At 46.8% G+C, this 25,467-nt stretch overlaps 1 protein-coding gene across 4 annotated transcripts in view; it reads right to left on the minus strand.

Annotated features, from left to right (window-relative positions):
- Positions 1-14,446: 14,446 nt before the first annotated feature.
- Positions 14,447-25,467, minus strand: part of LOC147698086 (acetylserotonin O-methyltransferase-like) — a 1,112,510-nt gene continuing 1,101,489 nt past the window's right edge. For all 4 annotated transcript variants that reach the window (XM_086934758.1, XM_086934760.1, XM_086934761.1 and 1 more), the window contains one exon: positions 14,447-14,922. In XM_086934758.1, the coding sequence (XP_086790884.1) occupies positions 14,711-14,922 (212 nt within the window). In that variant the 3' untranslated portion in view covers positions 14,447-14,710. The remainder of the gene's footprint in view (positions 14,923-25,467) is intronic.

The raw sequence follows: 25,467 nt of genomic DNA on the forward strand, positions 1-25,467 counted from the left end.
CAGTTTAGTTTTAAGCAGAGCAGATGCTTAGCATGTGAGTTCTGAAAGGATGTATGATGATACATCACAAACCAGAACAACGCAATCAATCACCACGCTGTTGTGACATCATAAAAGCAATTACGTCGCACGCATTTACTGCGCATGTTGTTGCCACGCGATTGTAGTGTCTCTGCAGTTTTGTGCCATTACAACGCTGTTGATCAAATCGCCTCCTGTTACAATTTGTTTTTTTCTGAGTCCATTAACTCCCTGGGCCAGGATGTCTGTAAACCAGGGGTTTTAGGGTGGGGTAGTGACTCCTGCAATGTCAAAATTGCGTTGCTTTGGCACAGCGTCAAATTACCATCGTTGTAATGGGTGTTTCCCACTGTTCTCCTGCTACCGGCTCCCTCGTTCGAGTCTACTCTAATAATTCATGCCCAGGACACTAATTTGTTCTACACTGTTTCTCACCTAGAATCGGCTGGTGACCTCCTGTCGATCTCGTCCATTAAGTTTGGTGTGATCTGGGCCCACATCCTCCTGCTCTTTAAATATTTTCCCTACCCTTGATTAACTGCACATGGGGTGGTGCGAAAATTATACTCGCTTTCTTTACATATGGATATCTTATTGGAAAAACGACCTATCCTTGCTAATGGTGTTTATGCACTATACTGCCTTTAAATCAAGACTCACGGTTTGTTATTATCACAAATTATGGCCCTTGTCTCAATATGATAATAGTTTATGCAAAATTAAAATGTTACATTAACAAAAAAATACATTTGTTGCCAGGTCGGGATACCAAACCATGGCTTTTCCCTTGATAGTTGTCTTGCTTTGAGCTTAATGCTATCGTAATTTTATATTCGGTTTCTTGTATTTGAAGACACAATTTTTTTCCTCTAATGTGAACAACACCAAGACTACTACACCAGGGGTGACGAGAAAACTTGGCTCTCTTGTAGGAATGCTGTTTCAGCACTTCAATAATTACTCAGAGCCTCGTATGTGATTAATTCCTTTATTTCTCGGAGCGCCAGGACAGTGCACCACTCAGTACTGGGCTCGGTGCTAACACAAGATGGCCGCCGTCCGGTTCCTGCGTCCGCCCTTCCGGTTCTGGTCCCAGCGGGGTGAAGACTAGACCGTTACCACATATCTCCTCCCTTTAACGCCTCAACAACAAGTACATAGTGCAAAGAATAGTCTTACTTGATGCTCATGGTATAAAGTCTTCAAATTTCTTAGGGACTCTTACGATTCTTCCTGCTCTCGTTTTCACCGCCTCTGCTCCCTTCTCATCTCCCTGTGATGCAGGGACAGTGTGCGGCCCTTGTCTCTTGCTCTTGCTTCCTTTGTTCACTACTCGTTTCTCTTTGTCCGGCTGTTTCCCACTTTCCTTCTGAACTGCGACATCTCCAGTTCCTCTGTCCTCACCATCTCCGATGTTTCCGTTCTCCGTTTTCTCTACCTGATCTCACCTTCTCTCTACCTGCTCTTCCCTTCTTCCACCATTGTCACGGTCTAGCACTTCCTCTCCACCATCCATATTTCTTTCAGTTTCCGTCTTCCATCATAGGATTTTATTGCATTTGGCCATCCTGTCTTGTGACCACACTTTGCCGTCGCTTAGCAGAGCAGACCGGGCATACGATTCGATGACTTGAAGTGGTGGCGTGAACTTACTTTCTCCCTTCCTTTTCAATGTAGCTATTTTCACTCTCACCCAGTCTCCTTTCTCTAGTATCACTCCTCACACATTGCGTCATTTGTTATAATGCTCCGTGTATGCTTGTGCTCTCTCCAGATTCCTCTTTACTATCGCAGGGGACCATTTGCTTTGCACTACCATATGTTTCCACGCAATTTTGTCCTTTGTGAACGCTTCTCTTCCCCTCAACACTTTGAAGGGGCTGTATCCTGTGCTTCCAGGTGTGATGTGGTAAGCCCATAACATCTTGGGTAGTTCCTTTTCCCAATCTTGTCCTTCACTTATAGCTGCTTGGATGGTTCCCATTATAACTCTGTTGAACCGTTCAGCCAGTCCATTCCCTGCTGGATGATATATGGGAGTGTGCTTGACCTCTATCCCGTTCCTGGCCATGAACGCTTCCCATTTGGCTGATACAAACTGTGGTCCGTTGTCACAGGTTATTATCTTAGGGATTCCTTCCTTCACAAATATCGCGTTCAGGAATGCCAATACCGCTTCTGTATCCACTGTTTCTTTTACTTCTACCTCGGGCCACTTAGACTATCTATCCACCAATACTAAGGCATATTTCTGTACTCTGTCAATGTTCAAGATGGGCCCTATGATGTCAATGGATACCATTTCCGATGGGCTGCTGGGCACGGGGAACTTGCCCAATTGAGGCCTTATCAGAGTTTGGGTTTTGTCCGCCCTGGAACACGAATCACAAATTCTCACATACCTCTCCACCTGGGCATCGATCGCAGGCCACCAGTATGCCTGCCTAGCCAGTGCTTTAGTTTTTGTGATCCCTTGGTGTCCTTCATGCAAGAATGCCAACAGGTGTTCCACCAGTCCTTGGGGAGGAATTTCCTCATCTGTTCGTCTAGGTGTCTTTTTTCCGGCCATCCATGTGTCACATACCCCTTGATCGCCTCCAGGTTATCATCCTGTCTGTACGCCTCCACCCATTCCTGTTCGTTGATAACTTGTTCCATGTCCTGCATGGTCGCCACCATGTAACCTTCCCATCCCGGGGGTTCCTGTTCATCTGCTCTCTCTTTTGCAGCTGCTCTGCTCAAAAAATCTGCAACCTTATTCCCATGTCCTGGTATGTACTCCACCTCGTATACGTAGTGCAGGAGTCTCAGTGTCATTTTCGCTATCCTCAGGGTGGCATGTGCATGTCCATTTGAGGTTAGTGCTTTTATTAAGGGTTTGTGGTCCGTGCGGACTAAAAACTTGGCCCCCCACAGAAATTGCCTGAAGCGTTCCATCGCCCGCACCACGGCCAACATCTCTTTTTCAATGACACTCAATTTTTCTTAATTTGGTGCCAGGGATCTGGATGCAAATCAGACCGTTGAGACCTCCCCCTTGCCTGATTTTTGCATCAATACCACTCCTAGGCCTCGGTCGCTGGCATCCATGGTGAGTATGGATTCAGGTGCCTGGTCAAAACCCTTGAGCAGTATGGCCTCGCTCATTTCCTTTTTCAGGGCCTCAAATTCTTCCTGTTCCTCTTTGTCCCACTTGAACCCGTTTCTCTCCTTCAACAGTTGACGTAGGTAGTGTGTCTTGGTGGCAAAGTTTGGAATAAACTTGCTGTAGAATTCAGCCATTCCGAGGAACGATCTGACATCTTCCTTCTTCGAGGGGGCCGGCGCGTTCTTTATCGCCTCCAAGTTGGCTCTCTTTGGCTCAATTCCTTTCTTGCTTATTTCGTGCCCTAGGTATGTCACTGACGGTACTCCAAATTTGTACTGCGCCCACTCCGCGTTGAGTCCATTGTTCTGTAGTATCCTTAGTACTGCGTGCAGCTTTTCATTGTGCTCTGGTTTAGATTTTCCCATTATGAGTATATCATCCTGGAAGTATTGAACTCCTTCCACTTTTTGGAACAATTTGTGCATCAGTTTTTGAAATACTGCCGCGGCTGACGCCAATCCAAATGGCATTCTCACAAATTTGTAACACCCAAAAGGCGTTATGAAGGATGTGAGGTGGCTGCATGTGGGATGAAGTGTCACCTGATGGTATGCCGAGGACAGGTCCACCGTCGAGAACCACTTTATTCCTTTGGTCATCGTGAGCATCTCATTTATGCGTGGAAGCGGAAATTTGTCACTCAAAATGTTCTTGTTGAGCTCCCTAAGCTCCACGCAGAGCCTCACTTTCCCATTAGGTTTTTGTGCCACCACTAAGGGCGACAGCCATTCCGCACTTTCGATTGCCTTTATCACGCCTCCTTTCTCCAACCTGTCTAGATCTTCTAGTACTGCCTCTCGGCAGTGGAACGGTATGTTTCGGACCTTGTGGTTCACGGGTTTTGCTCCTTCCTTCAAGCGTATCATGCGCGTGAACCTTGTTAATTTTCCTATCTTCCCGCTGAACACTTCGGGATATTCTCTTTTCCATGCTTCTCCCTCATATCCTCGTTCCGTGTCCATCAGTATCACTTTCTCTACTCCTCTGGGATTGAGTTGGATACCTAGTGCACCTTGGTCTTTCCATCCCAGCACCGAAGGCCCCTTTTCTGCCACATACAGCTTACAGTTGGCCTGGCGTCCTTTAAATTAAAATAGCAAAGGGCAATATCCCAACATGGGTATCCTCTGTCCTGTGTAGGTGACTGGTCTCAAATCCATGGGACGTAGCTCTTCTTTTAGTCTTTTTAACAACTTTTCTTCCCATACCTTTCTCTGTACTATCGTGATGGGGCTCCTGAGTTGGCTACAATGTCGATCTTCACCCCCTCTATGCTCATGTTGAGTATCGGTTTGTTGGACCCTTTGCAGTCCACGTCCAACACTTGGCCCGCTATGTATAGGACTTCTTCTTGGTACTCCTCTTCTCCTTGCGCCTCATCTTCATCTGCCCTGGTCAATATACTTGACAGCTGCTCCTTTGGGTTTCCGCCTGCAAACTTTTTCATAGTGTCCAGAAAGCACACTTCGCCCTGAACGCTGGACACACTTTGTCATTTCCTAAGTGTGAGGTGCTTCCGCATCTGTAGCAACTTGTTCTTCTTTCTCCACTTGTCCTAGGTGGTGCTCCTGCGTTCTGCTGGCTTCTCTTCACATATTGGTTTCTGGGTGGTCCTGGTTGTTTGGTTTTGTCTCCTTTGTTGTGCACCATCACTCTGCACACCTGCGTCTTTCCTGGCCGCCTCTGCACATCTTTTAGATAACTCTGCTTTCTTTACCAAGGCCCATACCTCCTTGAGGGGGGCATCACCATTTACCCATAGCTTCTCTTGTACTGCTGAGTTGGACGTATGCATGATGATTTGATCTCTCACCAGTTCATCGTGTAGGTCCCCAAATTTGCACGTTACTGCCAGTTGTTGTAACGCTGCGACATATTCATCTATGGTCTCTCCAGTCTCCTGCTTCCTCTGGAAGAAATTGCATCGATCTATGGCCACACATACCACTGGTCTATAGTGCGCATCGAGGTCCTCTATCGCGTGTCGGAACACATCTGTGTCCGTCGCGTCCCTTGTGACTTTTACTATGTTGTCGAAGACTCTTATGCCTTCCGGTCCTAAATTGTGCAGGAGTATTTTCTTCCTCCTCGGACTGGAGTATTCTGCATCGCCTTCTTCCTCTAGTGCCGCTAGGTAATTCAGGAAGTACCTCTTCCAGTCCTCCCATGGCATCGTGAGTTCTCCTCTTTTTGGGAGGAAGGGCACCATATTGGTGAGAGACGTGGACGGTGTCGCCATTCTTTCGTTGCCCCTTGGGACTGCTTGGGCGGGAACGTTACCGCTGGGTGGGCTGCCAGGCGCTTGCCTTGTATCCGTGTTCTCCCCTTGGTTCTGGTCGCTATTCTCGCCTTCCGCTGCCCCTCTGGGTTCCAGGTTTGCTCGCTGCCTTGCTTCTTCTCCTGTGCTGGGCTCCTCTCTTGTTTGAGTGGACACGCCAGCGCTCAGTAGCTCATCTCAGGTGGCTGGCACTTCAGTGAGCCTTTACTGCCCTCCGGCCGTGTGCACTGGGTCGGGCCTCATGTGGAGCCCTTTGAGCCTTTTCCACGTGTCACACGTGCTTCTTATCTGGGTGATTCCTCCCCTGCCGGGAACTTCAGTCCTAGCTTTGTTGTGCGATCCTTTTCTTTGCCCCGCCTGGTGTTTACGGTGCCTTGTTGACTCGTGCCGGTCACTTTTGCCGAAATTTCGCCCTCTGCCGTGCTCCGAGGTTAATGCGTGTGACTCTCGTGGTGACGTATTCCTGTTCGTTTTTTTTTTCGTTACCGTTCTGTTTCCCGCCTCGTCGCCATTGTAGGAATGCTGTTTCACCACTTCAATAATTACTCGGAGCCTCGTATGTGTTTAACTCCTTTATTTCTCAGAGTGCCTAGACAGCGCACCTCTCAGTACTGGGCTCGGCGCTAACACAAGATGGCCACCTTCCGGTTCCTGCATCCGCCCTTCCGGTTCCGGTCCCAGCTGGGCTGAAGACTAGACCGTTACTACATCTCTTTCTTTGCATCTGGATATCTCATTGAAAAAACGGCCTATCCTAGCTATTGTTCTTTAAGCACTCTTATGCATTAAATCAAAACTACAATTGTTCTAACACAATTTATAGCCCCTGTCTTTATTTGATATTATATATCCCACAATTCAAAAAAGTGGTTGGAACATAAATTACTTTTGCATTTGTTGCAAGGTCGGGATTCGAACCCATGACATTCCCCTTGATAATTGTCTTGTTTAGCTCTTAACACTATCATAATCTATTACTCAGATGCTGGTATTTAGAGACCCAATTTCTTTTCTTTTGATATGAACAATTCCAAAACTACTACACCTAAATGGCTACTAGTACTTTAAGATGCCACCCTTATGATTTCAGAATGGTATAAAACAATGAACCTGAACAAATATTTGATTTCCACCATATTATCATTATTTTGCATCTTAGTCAGTCATTCTTGATTTTTAACTTCATTCCTGTCCATGTTACATAAATGTATAGACACTGCAAATATTACTCCACTTTAACAGATGCAGTGCTGATCTGATTTCTAAAATGTTAATCTGTAATCTACAAGGGATCTTGGGGCATATTATCAAGGGGGTTTATCTCTGCTTTTTTGGCTTTAAAAGCCAAGAAAGCGGGGATAAAATTATCTCCCTATTACCTAGCTGTCGCTAACACCAGTTAGCGACAGCTAGTAGGAGATAGCGACCATCTTGGGGCCCACTTTGCATGTCAGTGATATTTATCACTAATGACATGCAAAGTGGGCGTGCCAAGATGTTAGCGACTGGAAACAGTCGCTAACATCGCTATCTTCTATTACCAACTTTTGGAGATATTGGCGCTAAGCGCGAATATCTCCAAAAGCTAACACCTGCCCTGAGCAGTTCTTAGCCATGTTATCCAATGGGAGGTGGATAACATGGCTAAGAGCATTAGCTCGGTAATGCATGAATATCGCTGACTTTTCAGCGATATTCATGCATTGCGGCGATTTTTATCGCATTTGCGATAAATCCTGGTAATATCAAGGTTTATTTGCAGTAAAAATCGCCGCAGCTCTGCGGTAAATTTCTGTCTCTAACCAAGCAATAGCGATAATTATCGCTATTGCTTGGTAATATGCCCCCATGTTCTTTTACAATTCAGTGGTGTATTGTTTTAACAATTATATCGGTATTTTTTTTTAGGAATTCATGAACTAATGCGTGGCTCAGTGACCTAATGAATGAGTAATGAAAGCAGTGAGCCAATATTCAGATAATTAGGTCTATATTTCATAAAAATGTGTGGTGGCTCCGTGCGTGAGGCAATATTATGTAAATATTACAAAATAATCTTTTGCGTTGTAATCATGTATTACGCAATATTATGTCATCATGTTCCGTAGCTCGATGCATGGTTCCATGTCAATCTTCCTATGAGGCAATATTATGTCATCTTCCTCATATCATTATTGCTCAAAATATTATGTCATCTTTCCGTGGCAATAATCTTTGTGCGTTCCTACGAGGCAATATTATGTCATTTTCCTCATATAAATATGGCTCAAAATATTATGTCATCGTTCTGTGGCAATAATCTTTTTAATTAGTGCTCAAAATATTATGTCATCTTTCCGTGGCAATATTCTTTTTAATCGTCATATTATTAGGGCTCAAAATATTATGTCATCTTTCCTTGGCAATAATCTTTTTGCGTTGTAATCATGGGTAACCATGCGTTCTAATGGCATGTGATGTAAATTTCATAGCGCAGTTATAGCATGCATTGTAAATGCATGTGATGCAAAGACTCTTGCGATGTCAAAGTTGCTTTGCGATGGCACCGCGTCAAATTACCATAGTTGTAATGGGTGTTTCCTGTTCTGAAGCGGCCATCTTCCACATTAGTGCGCAGAAGCAAAGCTTTCCCTCCAAGCATTTTGACATCATGTAGTTGGCGCATGCGCAATTCATTTCCCACGTTTTTTATCAGACATTTTAGTCTTATTTAGTTACTTGTTAGTACACACATAGGCAAGCTTCCCCTGCATCTACATTGTGTATGAAATTCGTGTAAATTAATATAACAGACAGCTGTCTCTGAGTTGGTGCTGACCTCACAGCACTGCGTCATGGCTGGTGATTTCAACTTCCACCTTGACGTAGCGGATGACTCGGATGCGGTCAAACTGTTGGATATTACATCTCCACTGGGATTGTTACCGTTCGTGTCGGGGCCAACCCATGAGAAGGGGCATACCCTGGATCAGGTGTTTTCATCTGTCCCTCTTACGGAGGTTGACACCCTGCCGGTGCTCTGGTCCGATCACAGGCTGATCAGATTTTCGGTGCTGGAGAGTGCGCGGCCGGATAACAGTGCCTCAGTCTTGTCTAGACCGACCTCGAGAGCGCTGCATAGAGTGACACCTGACATGCTGGAACAGGCGCTTCTGGATCACCCATGCCATCTTTCGGGCGATCTGGATAGCGACACTGAGGCTCTGCAGCGGTGGCTCATTGATAGGCTGGACGATCTGGCCCCCAAGGTAGCCCTCCGATCCACGGTGGCACGGCAATCTGCACCATGGTTTACGGAGGCTCTTCGTGTGGCTCGCAGCCAATGTAAGGTGGCCGAGAGGGCCTGGCGACGTTTGTATGATGGGGAGGCTAAACTCGCCTACAAGGCGGTGGTGAAGGCCTACCATCGGGACATTCTGGGAGCTAAGAGGGACTATTTGGCTAGGAGGATCGAGGCATCCGCGAACTCCTGTAAGGAGATCTTCACCATTGTGAAGGAGTTCACGACCCCTAGTTCCCAATCGCCCCCTCTAGTTTCTTCAGATACGTGGGCAGGTGATCTGGCCGGCTTCTTCACTAATAAGATCAAGGCGATTCAGGCCTCCTTTGTGGAAGGACCGGAGGATGGAAGCGGCGTCACCGGGGCTGGGTGCGGACTTCCGCACACACCGACGGTGGTGCTGTCTGATTTTCCTGCTGTTTCCAGCGATGTGTCCAGGCAGCTGTTGGCCAATTTGAAATCTGGCTCGCCACTTGACCCCTGCCCCGCCAAATTTTTGGCTGGGATGGCGGAGGTGGTGAATCCGCTGGTTAATCCCATCCTCAACGCCTCGCTGAGGGAGGGGAGGGTCCCCAGCTCTTGGAAGAGAGCGATGGTGATCCCCCTCCTAAAGAAACCGGGTCTCGACGTCGAGGTTCTGGCCAATTATAGGCCAATTTCACTTCTTCCGGCCCTCACGAAGATCACGGAAAAACACGTCCACGGTGTCCTGTCGCGCTTTCTGGAAGCTAACAATCTGCTCCATCCATCTCAATCCGGTTTCCGTCCTAATTTTAGTACGGAAACAGCATTGCTAGAGGTCACTGAGATCATCAGGGAGACTCTTGATGTCGGCGGGAGGGCGATGCTGGTCATGTTAGATCTATCGGCGGCCTTCGACACCGTCCCCCACAGGGTGCTCTTAGCGAGGCTTTATGACATCGGCCTTAGGGGGACGGCGCTCAGGTGGTTTACATCCTTCCTTGAAGGCCGCCGCCAGACGGTCTGGGTTTCCCAGAGCTCTGCCGAGATGCCGCCATTGGGAGTTGGGGTTCCACAGGGATCTGTGTTGAGCCCCACGTTGTTTAACATCTTTATGTCCCCAGTGGCGGCCTTGGTGGAAGCATATGGGGCCCAGATCATCTCTTACGCCGACGACACGCAACTCCTCTTCACATGCGGGAAAGACCAGGAGTTTGATGGAGGGAGAATTCGGGACTGTCTTACATTGGTCTTTGACTGGTTCCAACGGAACAGTCTAAGGGCCAACTCGAGCAAGTCCGAGGTTCTGTTTTTTGGTTGCGGTGTCGATCCGGAGTGGCAGCATTGGTGGCCGTCCGACATGAGCCCTCCTGCACAGTCTTCCTTGGTGGCTAAAAACCTGGGTGTCAAGCTGGACAACCAGCTATCGCTGCGAACACACATTCTGGGTCTGGCTGGCACCTGTTATGGAATTTTGAAAATGCTCCGTAAATTCCTGCCCCTGCTGTCTGAGGAGCACAGGCGTATTACTGTGCAGGCTCTCGTCGGTTCGAGGCTTGATTATGCTAATGCCCTCTTCCTTGGCCTCCCTGATTACCTAGTTCAGCGCCTACAGGTGGTACAGAACTCTGCCGCCTGGGCTATCTTTGGCCTGCGTAGACGAGCCCGAGCTTCCGGGCTGCTTCAGGCGCTACATTGGCTGCCTGTCCGGAAGCGGATCCAGTTTAAATCCCTGACTCTGATGCACAAAGCCCTGTTTGGATCAGGGGCTGGATACCTGCGGCGGAGACTAGCCTTCTATCGACCAGTCCGCTCCTTGCGCTCGGAATCCCTTTACAAAGCGGTGGTCCCTCGGGTGAGGAAGGCCCGCACGGGAGGGCGCTCTTTCAGCTGCAAATCCCCACAGCTGTGGAACTCGCTTCCTCTTTCGCTGCGCAGCACTGTCAATTTGTTCCAGTTCAGGAAGAGCCTGAAGACCTGGCTTTTTAATCTTTAGGCTGTTCTTATTGCTTCAGTTTCAGTTCTTTTTCTCATTCTTTTGCTGTGTTGTGTTATTTTTATTCTGAGATGCAGGTGGAAAGCGCCGGGACACTCTTTTCGAGTAGCCGTGCGCTATAAAAGAACGCTGTAACATAACATAACATAACATAACAGACATTTATTAATACTTTATTATGATTATATGAGAGGATTTATCCAGCAAGTTGCTTATATGCAAATCCTTGCTCCATCAGTGTGAAAACCACTTTATGTGACGTTGAATATATGGCTGCATTTTTTAAACGGTTTAATAAAAGCTCAGTCCGTTAGTGACTGGTCAAGCATAGATAGGGATGTTAAAAGATGCACTGAATTAATTTCGACTTCATTTACTCTTTCAGTCAGCACAATTTCTGCTAGGAGGTTGGTGCTTGAATCCTCAGTATTTTCCATTAAAAATATTTCTAATATTATTATTCAGCCTTGTGAGCAGCTCCCCATCACTTAAATAATGTTTCAAATTCTAATTCTACGACTTCTCATCAGCAGAAAAAAATGTCTCTTCTATGAAGAGTATTTACTTTGAGAATTTGAATGCATCTTTCATTCATCTTAGCATTGTTTTCCTCGATGATAGACATTTTTAAAACCATGAATCTCTCCTCTCTTCAGCTCATGTTTATTTTCCCTTGATCTGTACCCATAATTCTGCTAGCGCAACAAACTTCCACCAAGAGAGATGAATGGATGATCAGATTTATTTTGTGCTTGGAAGACATTTTGCATGTTAAGATTAATTTGGTCATCCATCCATTATTCCTTCCTTCTCTCCATCCTTTCTTCTCTTCACCCATCCATGCTTTCTTTCATTCACCCATCCATTCATTTCACCCTCTATTCACCAATGCACTGCTCCAACCTTCCTACTCTTCATTCATTGTTCCTATCCACTCTTCCTCCTCTGCATCCTTCCCTTGTTCCACCTATCCTTCACTATTCTCCATCTATTCACCCACCTATCTGTTCATCCTCCTATACATATCAATATGTCCTTCCTTCCTTTCATACATTCTACTCTGCATTCATTCTTCCATACATCGTTCTGTCATCCATCCTCTTCATTAATCTCTCCAACCATCCTTCAACCCAGCCTTCTGCCCTTCAGTCTAAACATTAATAAATTCCTTCATTCCATTTTTGCTCCTTTCTTTCATTTGTTTCTCACCCCACAGCTCTACCATGATCTTCTTAGATACTAGTGACAGAAAAGTCCTCTACATCTAGTCACCCACCCATCTATTCTTCCATCAAACTGTCTCTCCATCCATCCATCCAGTTGTCTTTCCTCCCTCTCATCCATTTTCCTGTCCATTAACTCTACCATTCTTTTCTTCATTCGCTCTCTCATCTTTCTCTCACCCATCCTCTCTAACTATCTCTTTATCCTTCGCTTCATATATCGATCTATTCATCCATCCATCCACAAAGAAAACTTTATAATCAGTGTGGCCAATAAATTCCGCTCTGTTGGCAGATTTCACAGAATTTTGCCTACTCTGCGTTGCACTTGTAACATGGAGTTCCAGGAAAACTCTACCACCTGCTGCATGGCTGAGTTTTTCCAGCATGCAGATTGCCAACATTAAGTTGGCAAGCATGTGAGTGATAATTTGGATCTCCTAGCGTGAGTTTTCGGTGCTAGAACGGCACCTGGCCAGATTTTCTCAAAGCGGGCAGTCGTGACCGTTTGGATTGAGAAAGCTGCATCTTAAGTAGAAAATCTATTTGAGCATCAGAAAAGGCGCAGTGCCTTCTGGCATGCTGTGTGATTCCATTTGTTTTGATTTTGTAGCACAGACAAAGCTCCTGGGACTAAAAATCAGCGCGAGCAGCACAACATACCGATGTCCAGCCTTCTGCAGAACTCCACGGAATCTCCCCGAGTTTTTCTGCAACTCTGCTGAATTCTGCAGAGAGTAACTCTGCGAGTTCCGCCCGCCTCTACTTTATGTTGTATCCAAAATGTACATCTCCAATTCAATCGATTGGTAAATTTCACGGTCACTATTTTGTTGATTTTTATAATAGTTATGAGTCATATTGTCATATTGGGTGCACTAGGCAAGAACTCTAAGTACATCTTTGAAATATATCCCTGGTTTCCTAGTGTTCTTGAGTTTCCCTTGCTTGAAGAACGAGGTTTTGGATTCCACTAATTATCTCTGTAATATCTCATAGGATTGATCACTATCTAAAGTGCATCTCACTCAAATAGTGTACGGTAGGTTGTGAATTGGTTTTAGTCCATCTGGCTTTTTGTCTCGGGTTGGCACAGTGACAATATCATTAGTACGAGACGGGAACTATTCTGCCCAGTCCAGAAAACATAACCTTGGAGCCCTGAGCATGGCATATTCTTCTAGACATTTCACTAATTCTGGATGACAAAGTTGATAGAAACAAATATTAATATCAGCAGAGACATCTGTTGTAAAATTAGATATTTTCTTCAGTACAGATATGTGCTTCCATTCCGGTGTGGCTTTATCAGGAACTTGATTTATAAAAGGTTATTCCCCATTCAGGGCTCCAGGTACACAACATCTCTTTTCTAGGGGTTTCCCTGATACAGAAGTTGGAGTAACTTTTGTTGTAAGGCACATGTTACATACCAACTTGAAATATTTTACTTGTGGGTGGAGTTTAGTGCTGTAGATTCCATACAGGAACTTTTTCATGGATAGAGATCTGCTGCAACCCTAATTATGAACCCTATCGTGACTTAGAAATCCTTCTAGGATGTAAAAAAAAACAAGCATGGTTTGGGTAACTATCCCATGTAGTTCCAAATATTTGACTGGGTTCCTTATGAATGAAGTAACTATCTGGCTCATATTCCTAGATATACACTGTATCCAAACATAGCAAATCTGACCGTTGTAGAAGTGTGATACCTGGTAATCCAGATAGTGACTATTTTTTGTGACTTCAACGACATGTTCTACAGTCGACTGCTATGGGAGCATTTGAGCCTGGGCCTGCACAAGAAGTGCATTCTACATTGCAGACAATTAGCCCACAGACTATTAACTGGATAATGGGCAGAGCGCCCACAAAGCGAGATGAGATTCCATTTTGGACTGCGAAAAGCAAAAATACATATATTAATTATAAAACTAGTTTGCAATGTCCTTATGGCTACTGGCTGGCTCACTTCCTCAAGATAGACGCAGATAGAGTAGCACGTTATGAAGATATTAATATCAAGGGATTTGGTTAAGTAAACACTGCTGATGCATTCCTCATTTGTGTTTTTGGCTTATGACATCAGCAAACGTAAGAGAAGAAATTCATGAGCCACTGAATTTCGTCTGGTGATTTGTTAAACGAACCAAGAACATCGACTTTATAATGGAAGAGTCCAACTTTGTGGAAACGGCAATCATGTTTATCTTTTTAATGAACGTTGAGGAACAGTCCTATGGCCTCTCGTTGTTTTTATTGACTTTTAAGTTGGTTACATTTTTTTCGTTGCAAGTGTATACATTTATGGAATATGTAGGTGAGGTCTGCCTCTTGCTTGTTATGCATTTCAAGTATGTCTGTCATAAATATTGATACCTGAATGTTGTTCTACCCCGTATGTTGTATTTCACTTACATATATTCAGTATGATTCAGACGCTGTTCTGATATTAATATTTATATTATAACCTACATTAGAGCTACTTAATTATCCATTGCCCAAGAGCCAGTTGAAATAGCGATGGAGAACGAAGTTAAAGTAAAGGCATTTATTTCATCGACATCCATTGCCCAGAACAAAGCCAGTTTGACAGGAGCTTGCCTTAGAATGTTCACATCAAAGTTCTGTAGAACAGTGGAGGGGTTGACGGTTACTGGAGGGGTGGAAGGTTCCAAGAGGGGCGGAATAGGATGAGCAAAAAGGAGTGAAGGAAAGGATAAAGGCGTTAGGAAAAGAAAACAAGTAAATTACAACACCATTTTTTTCTTCTTGGTTGACATAACAATAACAGGGCATTTTACTTTAGCCCCAAAATTGCAGCATAGAACTTTCCAGTATTTCTGGCTTCAATATCCCTAAACGCGGTTGCAGTCAGAAGAGTCTTGTATTCTGATATGGTCCTCTCTTTGCCTTCAGTCATCAGCAGCATTTTCAAAGAATTTAACTGGGTTGGCAAAGGCCCCATTTTGTCTTCAGTGAGGAAGGATTCAATCAGCATCACGCCACCACCTGTTAATAATCAATATAAAATATCTGTTAGATTTCTCTTAATCAATATGCTGTGCAACATTACAGTTCAGGAGCTGTAAATGAATTATAAGGTATTTGTGTTGCGGAATTAGCATATCAAAAAAGTAAACAAAAACAAAGAATTCATACATAATTATGAAATGTCATGCTTATTACCAGTTGTAAAACTTTTTAATAATGGCTCCCTGCCACAGTATTGTGTGTACAACTAGGATAAGTAAAAAAGTTGCAGTTGTAAACATGTATTTACTTATACATATAAATGTTTTTGATCGCTAACTGAACGTATTCAGTCATGGGAACACTCCACCACAGTTATGTATTTTAAACCCATTTAAAACATTTAAGCATAGAAGTGTACAATAATAAAGTTTCAAAATGAGGTTGTAGGGTCTAAACTTTCAGCTTCAGGGCAGAAAATATTGCATCAGTATGTAATCATTTCATGGATTCTATTGAAATCCTGAGGAAGAGATAGAAGTCATTTAAAGGTGTGTGCTGGCTGACGAACTGAGCACTGCTGGGGTGGGGGTTTGGAATACATTTCCTTAAACTGCAATTTAACTCAACATAATTTCCAGTGAATTATTCCTGGGGGAATTTTCCTCCAAGATATCTTATAATTTGGCAATGTGGTTTGGAAAGGGGCGACCATTCGGTCCCCCCGAACGTATGGTGGAGTACCACGATCCCCCCGGGAGGCCATCTTGGGCGGGAGGCGAGTCTCGGCTGGTATGCCCGAAGCGGCGTAGCCGGGGCGCGCCTTTTCCCGCCCTGGAGTGGGTTGTCCTAGGCACTGACGGCCACGCCCTCGGCGGCAGGCGGAGGCGGGTTTACGCCCGCCCGAAGACGGATAAAAGGAGCAGCAAGTCAAGTAAGCATCCTCTTGTTCCTGTGCTCTGAAGCTGCACCTCCCCGCTGCTGCACGTGAGCTCGAGACGGAACGAAGAGCCAATTTTGAGCGTTGTAATCTTTCTCTTTGTTTTACAGATACCTTCGCTTGAGAATGCCGGGCAAGAAGGTCGGAAAGCGGGTCGGGACCGATCAGATGCTCCGCATGCTCATAAAGGAGGTAGCCGATTTGAAGAAACAGATGGCGGCGAAGAACGGGGAGGGAGGACCGAAGCGAGTCATCGGACCAGCTTTGCCAGGAGTTGTCCCTGGCGGGAGAGGCAAGAGGTCCAAACGAGGGGCATCTGGGGGGGAAACCCCGGTTCCCGATACTCCACTTGAGGAGCCCACCTCGGTTCCGAAGGAGGGGCATCCGATCCCCGTGGTAGTCACCCCCGTGAACGGGGACGATATGCCTCCCGAGTTGGCGGCGCAATTAGCAGCGTGGTTGGGGAAGGATAGTGAGGGCGCCACGGCTGACGACGCCCGGGCAGTAATGAGACAACTGCGGGAATTTAGAGAGGCTGCGAAGGCACCATCTTCTGTTCCCCCACAGGTTCCGGCGGCTGAAAGTGCAGCAGGCCCAAGTGCGGCGGCAAGTGCAGCACCTAGTTCAGGTAAGCGGCCATTGCCGATTGCGGGGAAGGGGGCTGTGCCTTCACGAAGGGAAAAAGTTGCCCAGCATGTTCCACTGGAAATTAAGGAAATGATTTGGGCGGATAAGTATGTGAACATGTTTTCTTTGCTTACCGACCATTACGAGATAGAGCATGTGAAGAGCCAAAAGGAGCTCATGCATCCGAGTGTTTGGCGCGCAAAAATGGCCGCCTTTAAGGTTGACGAAAACATAGGTACTTGGGGCAGAGCGTGGGGCATTTTTACCTCCATCATGGGTGAGCGCAGGCCCGAGTTGTTGACAGAGTTGCCTATTTATCAGTCACGTATCATGGAGTATTCTCTGGCGTACGGGGGCAATCAGTGGTTCTGTTATGACAATATTTTTAGAAAGGCTAAAGAGCACAACCCAGTTCTAACATGGGATTGTTTCGACTCCGTCTCGTGGCAGAAAATGGAGAGTTCAGGAATGTTAAAAGTGCCATTGTCAGGGAGTAATGGGGGCGAATCTTCCCGCCAATCCTCTGGGACGCCCTTTCGGACGGGTACAGGTAACGAGCACCATTCGAAGTCGAGTGGCAATGCAGGTAAAAGGGGGATTTGTTGGAATTTTAACAGGGGAAAATGTACGAGGCCCCAGGGGTCATGCAAGTTCAGACACGAATGTGGAGGGTGTGGGCAGTCATCCCATCCAGAGTCCATGTGCAGAGCCAATGCGGGTGATAATGGTGGTAGGGGAAGCGCCAAACAGGTCTGAAATAGTCCGAGGGGCGCCTTTACCTACTCCGATTGACACCATGGCGATGATTCCTTGGCTCAATGAATACCCGGATCGTGCTTCCGCTGGGGTGTTGCGGGACGGGTTTTCTTATGGTTTCCGCATCCCAGTGGGAGATTTTCAGGGTGTAGCAAACTGTAAGAACCAACTGTCAGTCTTGCAGCATACGGCGGTGGTACAGGTAAAGATTGGGAAGGAGGTGACTCGAGGTCGTGTCGCCGGTCCATTTGATTTGCCACCGGTTGCTAACTTTGTTTGTTCCCCTCTAGGTGTGGTCCCTAAAAAGGACCCGGGTGAGTTTCGGCTAATTCATAACTTGTCAGCCCCACGTGGTCTTTCCGTGAATGATGCGATAGACCCGGAAGTGTGTTCGGTGCGGTACACATCTTTCGATGAGGCCGTCGCCATGTTGAACCGCCTGGGGCCCGGGGCGCTGATGGCAAAATCAGACATCGAGTCAGCGTTCCGGTTGCTCCCGGTGCACCCAGACGATCAGCGTCTCCTTGGTTTTATGTTTCAGGGTCGCTATTACATGGATAGATGTATGCCAATGGGGTGCTCTATATCCTGTGCCTATTTTGAAAAGTTCAGTTGTTTTCTGCAATGGGTATTCACAAGGAAGACGGGTTTTCAGCATATTATGCATTATCTTGATGACTTTCTGTTCTTGGGGGCAGCCGGGGATCCTGAATGTGGACAGGCCTTACATGAATTCTGTGTCTCAATGAATCATTTCGGTGTGCCATTGGCGCCAGGTAAGACTGTGGGTCCCTCAACTTTGCTCGAGTTTCTGGGGATTGAGCTCGACTCGGAAGAAGGTTGTTTTAGATTACCCAGGGAAAAAGTGTTAAAATTCAGGACATCCCTTGAAACATGTATTAGTGCGACGAAAGTAAACCTGCATCAATTGCAACAAGTGGTGGGCCAGTTGAATTTTGCCCTGAGAGTAATGCCAATGGCCCGTCCCTTTTCCCGCTCGATTGCACAAGCCATGGTCGGCCTGAAGGAAGGACATCATCGCACGAGGCTCTCGGCAGAGGTTCTCCAGGACATGCGCATTTGGTTGGCATTTCTGGCGGATTTCAATGGTCGAATTGTCTGGAACAAACCAGCAGTGTCCTCCGAGGAGCTGGGGCTTTGGACAGATTCGGCGGGGAGTATAGGTTTTGGTGCCATATTCGGTACGCAATGGTCGGCTCAAAAATGGCCGTCATGGTGGCACGAGTGCGGGCTGACGAGTAACATTGCTTTTCTTGAACTCTTCCCTATTTTGGTGGCCTTAAAAACATGGCCGGAGGGGTTTCGGGATCACTCTGTGGTGTTCTGGTCTGATAACATGACTGTGGTTGAGTGTATCAATAGTCAGGCAGCACGTTGTAAATGGATTCTGAGACTGCTCAAAGAAATTGTGTTATTGTGTATGCAGTTGAATGTGCTCTTTAGGGCAAGACATGTCCCGGGGGTACTGAACCGAGCGGCTGATGCGCTTTCTCGTTTCCGTATGCAGGCCTTCTGGGGTTTTCTGCCCACAGCGGACCAGGTGGCGGCACCCTTTCCCGAAGCTCTCTGGTCTCTCGGTGCCCCGAACTACAAAACCTCGTGGGAGAGAGTTTAGCACCCAGGACAAGGAAGGCATATGAAGGGGCGTTCCGTTCCTATTGGTCTTTTTTGGGTTCTGCTGGGGGGGAGCTTTGGGGACAGGAAGAGCTTGTCGTAAAGTTTTTGCTGTCTTTACATCAGGCAGGCAAATCAGTAGCTACGGCCCAGAGGCATCGGGCCGCCATTTCCTTTATGGCAAAGGCTCATGGGATCCAGGACCCGACAGCGTCTTTCGTGGTACAGAAAGCGCTACGTGGGTGGCAACGCCTTGAGGGTCACAGAGTAGATGAGAGGCACCCGATAGGTCTGGATAGGTTGGCCCTGTTATTATCCGTACTCCCTGCAACGTGTTCATCCCAGTATGAAACAGTATTATTCCGAGCCGCATTTGCGCTAGCATTCCATGGGGCTATGCGGGTAAGCGAACTAGTGGCGAGGAACAAGCAGGATACGATGGGGGGACTGTGCCGAGAGCACATTCAGGTCAAGGTTGAGACGATGACTGTCTCGTTTGTCAGGTCCAAAACCGATCAGGGTGCGATTGGGGACTGCTTAATCATACAGAGGATTCCCGGGTCTTCCATGTGCCCTGTTGTTTGCGTAGAGGAATATTTAGCGCAGAGGGCGGCATCATGGGGGGGGCCTTGTTGAGACACGCTGACGCCACCCCACTGACGAGGTTTCAGTTCCAGCGGGTGCTTGCGATGTCAATTTCGGCCGCGGGCTTGAACCCCGGCGAGTTCGGGACCCATTCCTTTTGGATAGGGGCTGCTACTGAGGCTACAGCCAGGGGTCTGAGTGTTGAAAAAGTAAAGCGTTTGGGGCGTTGGTCCTCGAACTGTTACAAAAGGTATGTGCGGTTGCACATGTTGTGAAGCTGTAATGATGTACTCACGCTTCTTGTTTTTGTTTGGTTTACAGTTTCGCAAGCTTACGAGGCGGGGCGGACTGTGCAGTCAACCCGACACCTGGGAAACAGCGGTCAGACATCGCCGGCTGCGAAAAAAGAGGTGTGGGTCGTGGGCCACTCATACGTGAGGCGTGCCGCGGACGTATTCAATGCAGGTGACATGATTCACATGGCTGGGGAATACGGGTACAGGGTGACCTTCTACGGAAGGGGCGGGCTCTGTATTGACCAGTTTCAATCCTTTTTTGAGGGTTTGTTAGGGCGGACAAGGTCACCGCCGTCTATAATCATAGTCCATCTTGGGGGCAACGATTTGGTGGCCACTGGTAGACGACTTCTTCTTGAGGCTATGCTCTCCACAGTAAGTTGGTTAGCAAGAAGAGTTCCAGGGTGCACAATTGCATGGTCCCATATGATTCCACGGAAAGTATGGCGGGGGGCTATTTCGGTTTCTGCTCTAAATCACTCAGTAAAGAAAGTAAATAACAAATTGGGTAGATTGTTTCGTTCAAGTACATTGCATTCTATTCCGCATGGTTGTATCAAGGGGGACAGTATGTATTTGGGGGATGGGGTCCATTTGTCCCGGGTGGGCAATGAGTTACTCATAGGTGACCTCATAGCTTGGCTAAAGAGTTTAAAACATGACCTTTAGGCAGGAGTTGTTGTGGGGGGTCCGGATAGCCGGTCAACTATCCGGCCTGTGGCGGTAAGGTCATGATCGGTGAGCAGTAATTGGAAGATCCCTATGGGGGGGGCGTCACCCATTACGGATGGGAGCGCTCGGGGGAGGTGGCCATTGGCCCCTCAACGGGGAGGCGGTCCCTTCTAAGGATGGGCCGCCGGAAGGAAAGGAAAGGCGGTCAAGGCCCCTTCCTGCATAGGAGGGGCTACGGGCCCTCCTGGGGAATTTCCCGGGGCCAGGACATCTGCGACGGCAGATGTGGTAAGTTGTGTGGGGTCTGGGAGGGGGTTTACGCTACCTTTTAGACACCTCACACGAGTCCTCGGACGACCGTTAAATGGCGTCGAGTTTATTGGGGCCCCCGTCAAGTCAAAGGGAAATTGGTAGATGCACTTGAGGTACGCCTCGGTGCGGTCGCCCCCCTCACAAGTGAGGGGGGTATTTCTGGTTTAGGGATCTGACACCGGTTACGACCTTGCCGTTGGCCCTTAACGTTAGGATGTACAATTTCAAGTCAAATGTTTTGTAGGATGTTAGTTCGGCTAGGAGAACCTTTGTATTAGAGATCTGTTAAGGTTAGCCAAACATCGTAATGTGGAAATGAAATTGTACATAATATGAAACTGTTATTTTAATGTTTTAATTTTGTTTCATATTTTAATAAATACGGCTGGGAGGGTCACTCCCTCCCGCCTTCCAAAAGTTCAGAACCGTTTCCGGTTTCCCATCCTTGGGGTTTGTGTCGAGAGGGGGTGGCGGGTATCTCAGCCATATGGAAAGGGGCGACCATTCGGTCCCCCCGAACGTATGGTGGAGTACCACAATCCCCCCGGGAGGCCATCTTGGGCGGGAGGCGAGTCTCGGCTGGTATGCCCGAAGCGGCGTAGCCGGGGCGCGCCTTTTCCCGCCCTGGAGTGGGTTGTCCTAGGCACTGACGCGGACGGCCACGCCCTCGGCGGCAGGCGGAGGCGGGTTTACGCCCGCCCGAAGACGGATAAAAGGAGCAGCAAGTCAAGAAAGCATCCTCTTGTTCCTGTGCTCTGAAGCTGCACCTCCCCGCTGCTGCACGTGAGCTCGAGACGGAACGAAGAGCCAATTTTGACCCACCCACCAGCCCCTGAAGACAGCAAGTTGTTTTTATATGTAGTTTGGACATGGTAACCGTATTTTCTTACAGGTTGTGATGATTGTTGTATTATTTCAAGTATGCAATAAAGGAGAATGCTCATTTACAGTATGTTTGTTTTAAATAAAGTAATGTTGCACTAGTGTTGATCAGTAACCATACGTATCTAGATATGATTGCCTTCTTTGTTTTCATTAGTAATTTTTAGCCATTTGTCGTATTTAGCCATTTGTCGTATTTATTTTGGTCGGGCGGTAAGGTCATGATCGGTGAGCAGTAATTGGAAGATCCCTATGGGGGGGCGTCACCCATTACGGATGGGAGCGCTCGGGGGAGGTGGCCATTGGCCCCTCAACGGGGAGGCGGTCCCTTCTAAGGATGGGCCGCCGGAAGGAAAGGAAAGGCGGTCAAGGCCTCTTCCTGCATAGGAGGGGCTACGGGCCCTCCTGGGGAATTTCCCGGGGCCAGGACATCTGCGACGGCAGATGTGGTAAGTTGGGTTGGCTCTGGGAGGGGGTTTACGCTACCTTTTAGACACCTCACACAAGTCCTTGGACGACCGTTAAATGGCGTCGAGTTCATTGGGGCCCCCGTCAAGTCAAAGGGAAATTGGTAGATGCACTTGAGGTACGCCTCGGTGCGGTCGCCCCCCTCACAAGTGAGGGTGGTATTTCTGGTTTAGGGATCTGACACCGGTTACGACCTTGCCGTTGGCCCTTAACGTTAGGATGTACAATTTCAAGTCAAATGTTTTGTAGGATGTTAGTTCGGCTAGGAGAACCTTTGTATTAGAGATCTGTTAAGGTTAGCCAAACATCGTAATGTGGAAATGAAATTGTACATAATATGAAACTGTTATTTTAATGTTTTAATTTTGTTTCATATTTTAATAAATACGGCCGGGAGGGTCACTCCCTCCCGCCTTCCAAAAGTTCAGAACCGTTTCCGGTTTCCCATCCTTGGGGTTTGTGTCGAGAGGGGGTGGCGGGTATCTCAGCCATAGGAGCACGGCCTTGTGTTACCTGCACTCAGTGACTGGCACACCCTAAACAGATCACACTGAAACCACAATGACACAGGTGGTAATGCAGAAGGTTCCTTGTATTGCTTGTACTCGGGGACAGGCACACCGTAGATAACTCATTCTGCTACCAGCCTTGGTAAAGCACATATCAGTTTTTTGATGACTACTCAACTACATCATATTTCAACGTTAGTACAGGGCTGATTTACAGTTTGGCAGAAAGAGTACTCCATCGCAAATGACACTCTCTGCTAATCTGAAGGTCCGCCCGCCTGATTTACAAATGAGTGGACCTTGAATATTTCAGCAATGGAGGCTACTCTGTCTCCATTGCTGACATACTGCTCTGATACCCAGATGGAGTAACGGCCATCAGAGTTTTGGCCATTTAACCACCTGCCGAATTAAGAGTGAGAAGTCAAATGGGCAGTTTTTATTTTCATATACCACCTTGAAAAACATGCCTGTAAGGGACAGTAAAAATATTTAAATCCTCCCCCCAACATCATGAGGGAAAACTCTATGTGGGGGCCATTCGTTTTAGTTTTTTTAAAAAAAAATCTCTCCTTGGAATTTTATTTTGTTGAATATGTTAAAAGTTTGACAGACAGTACCATCATTTTTACCGTACCATCCATCAAACTTTTAATACATAAACAGGAACTAATATGACAGCTGTTCCTGCCAATGTTTAGAGTTGTCTGTGGGGCTGGTGGACAAATCAAAATTCGGTGGCGGGAGGACATTTGGTATGGCTGGAGTAAAGTACTCCGCCATGCCGGCAGACTTACCACCGCACATCACACTCAAAAGCAGTTCCACTGTTGATTCTCAATGGCAACAGGGACACCATGGTGCCTCATCAGTTAGAGGGACATCACTCTCAAAGAAGGTATTTTATGTTTCCAAAGCTTTACTCTGTACTCATTTTCAGCGCTAAAGTGTACTGAGATGCATCTTCATCTCCACTGCTAGGTACCTTGTACCAGATTTATCCTTCTTTCACACAGCACAACGCAGCAAGTCACATTGCTGTGGTGCGTGAAAGGGCAGGAATACACCGTATTTACCATTATACGGCACAGTCCTGCCCTTTCCTTGCACCGGTGCACTTTTGGTTGCTTAGTGCTACTGCAGGTGTCACTGCAGGCACCTTTGTGTCATGGTGTAAAGCTGCCAGCATTGTAGGCAGGATGGTTTTTGTGCAGAAAGGGATACATTTCTTCACAAAAATAATACTGAGAGGCAATTTACTCTTTCTATGTGTGCTGCAGAATGTAGCACACAGAAAGAGTAAAAAACAGGGAGAAATATAGACATTTCTCCTTGTTACACCTCTCCAGTCCACCCGCCATCCTAATAGACCCCTAAGCATGTAAAATGGAGTTCTGCCCAAATTCCCCCAAATGCTGTGGTGAAGTTTTTTTTAACACTTATGGCCTGCCAACTGTACGTTGGCAAGCACAGACAAGACTTGGCATTACCGAGCATGTTTTTCAGTCGCTAGGAGAGCGCCAGGCGAGATTTCCTCAACGAGGGCAGTCATGGGAGGTTGCAACCTTTTGCGGTCAGAAACCTGCTGCTTAAGTCAAAAATCTGCCCGAAGGGCAGCAAAATCAGCTTGAGAAGCATCTCCCTCGGGTGCACCATGTTGTGCCATTTGCTCTGATTGTTCAGCAAGGAATGAGCTGCTGGCACTAAAAATCAGAGCAAAGTGCCTAATTCAGCACGTTCATGGAACTCCACAGAATATTGTTGAATTTTCATGTCACTTTGGAATTCTGCAGAGTGAAACTCCACGAGTTCCACCCACGCTTGAAAAATCCTCAATCCCTTTCTACAGATTTGACTTGGAAACATTCTTGTAGTTTCAGGGCAGTACAAAAAAAAGACAACAATCCAGCTGTGAAGAGAGGAATTAGTTAGGACCTTATTCACTGATTAAAAAGGATTTGTTATATTGAGGGGTAAAGTGTGAGGAAAAGAAGGTAATTCAGTTGGTGGTTCCCACATCCTTCTGGATACAGGTTTTTAATTCCACCCACTGTCAAGAAATGGATGGTCATTATGGTGGAGAGAGCACAGAAGAATTATTGTTGGAGCAATTCCATTGGCCTGATGCGTACATGCATATATGGAGATTTTATGCTGCTTGAGAATACTGACAGCTTACTTATCCACTTGAAGTGACCAAAGCTCCTTTATTCCCACTATCATTATTACCTTTTGAATGAGTAGAGATGGATTTGGTAGCCCCTTTGTTCCATCCACTCTGGGTCATCACTATCTATTGGTATTGAGGTAGTATGCCATCAGATACCTGCAGGCCATTCCCCTGACAAGCATTGCCACAGCAACAATTGCCCAAGCAATGATGAAGCTCTTTTCATGAGAGGGTTCTCAAGAGTTATAACTGACAAAAGGACCCCCTCTTTGTCCAAATTGATGGCTCAGATTTGCAAGATGAAGGACATCCAGCAAATATAAACATATGTTTATCACTCTAAACAGATGGCTTAGTGAAAAGTTATAAGCAAATGATCAAATCCTTATGGAGGAAAGCTATTGATGAGTCAGGGAAAGACTTGGGTCATAAAATATCACTAATACTATTTGCCATTCACAGACATAGTCCATATCCCACAAGGTTTACTCCTTTTGAATTGGTTTTCGGGAGACCGCCATGTTGAATGGTTCAGATCTTTCTTGACAGGAAGATCCTTTTGTGTCTCCACTACTCCATTTCTATCCCAAGCGTATCCGATTGAGCAGGTGTTCCTCAGGTCTCGGCACTGAGCCCCACATTGTTCAATCTTTATGTTCAGCCACTAGCTGCTGTCGCCCTGCAGTGGGATCTTACTATGGTCTCGTATGCGGAGGACACGCAGCTGGTGGT

The sequence above is a fragment of the Lissotriton vulgaris genome, chromosome 8 (assembly GCF_964263255.1).
Source record: "Lissotriton vulgaris chromosome 8, aLisVul1.2, whole genome shotgun sequence".
Lineage (NCBI taxonomy): Eukaryota > Metazoa > Chordata > Amphibia > Caudata > Salamandridae > Lissotriton > Lissotriton vulgaris.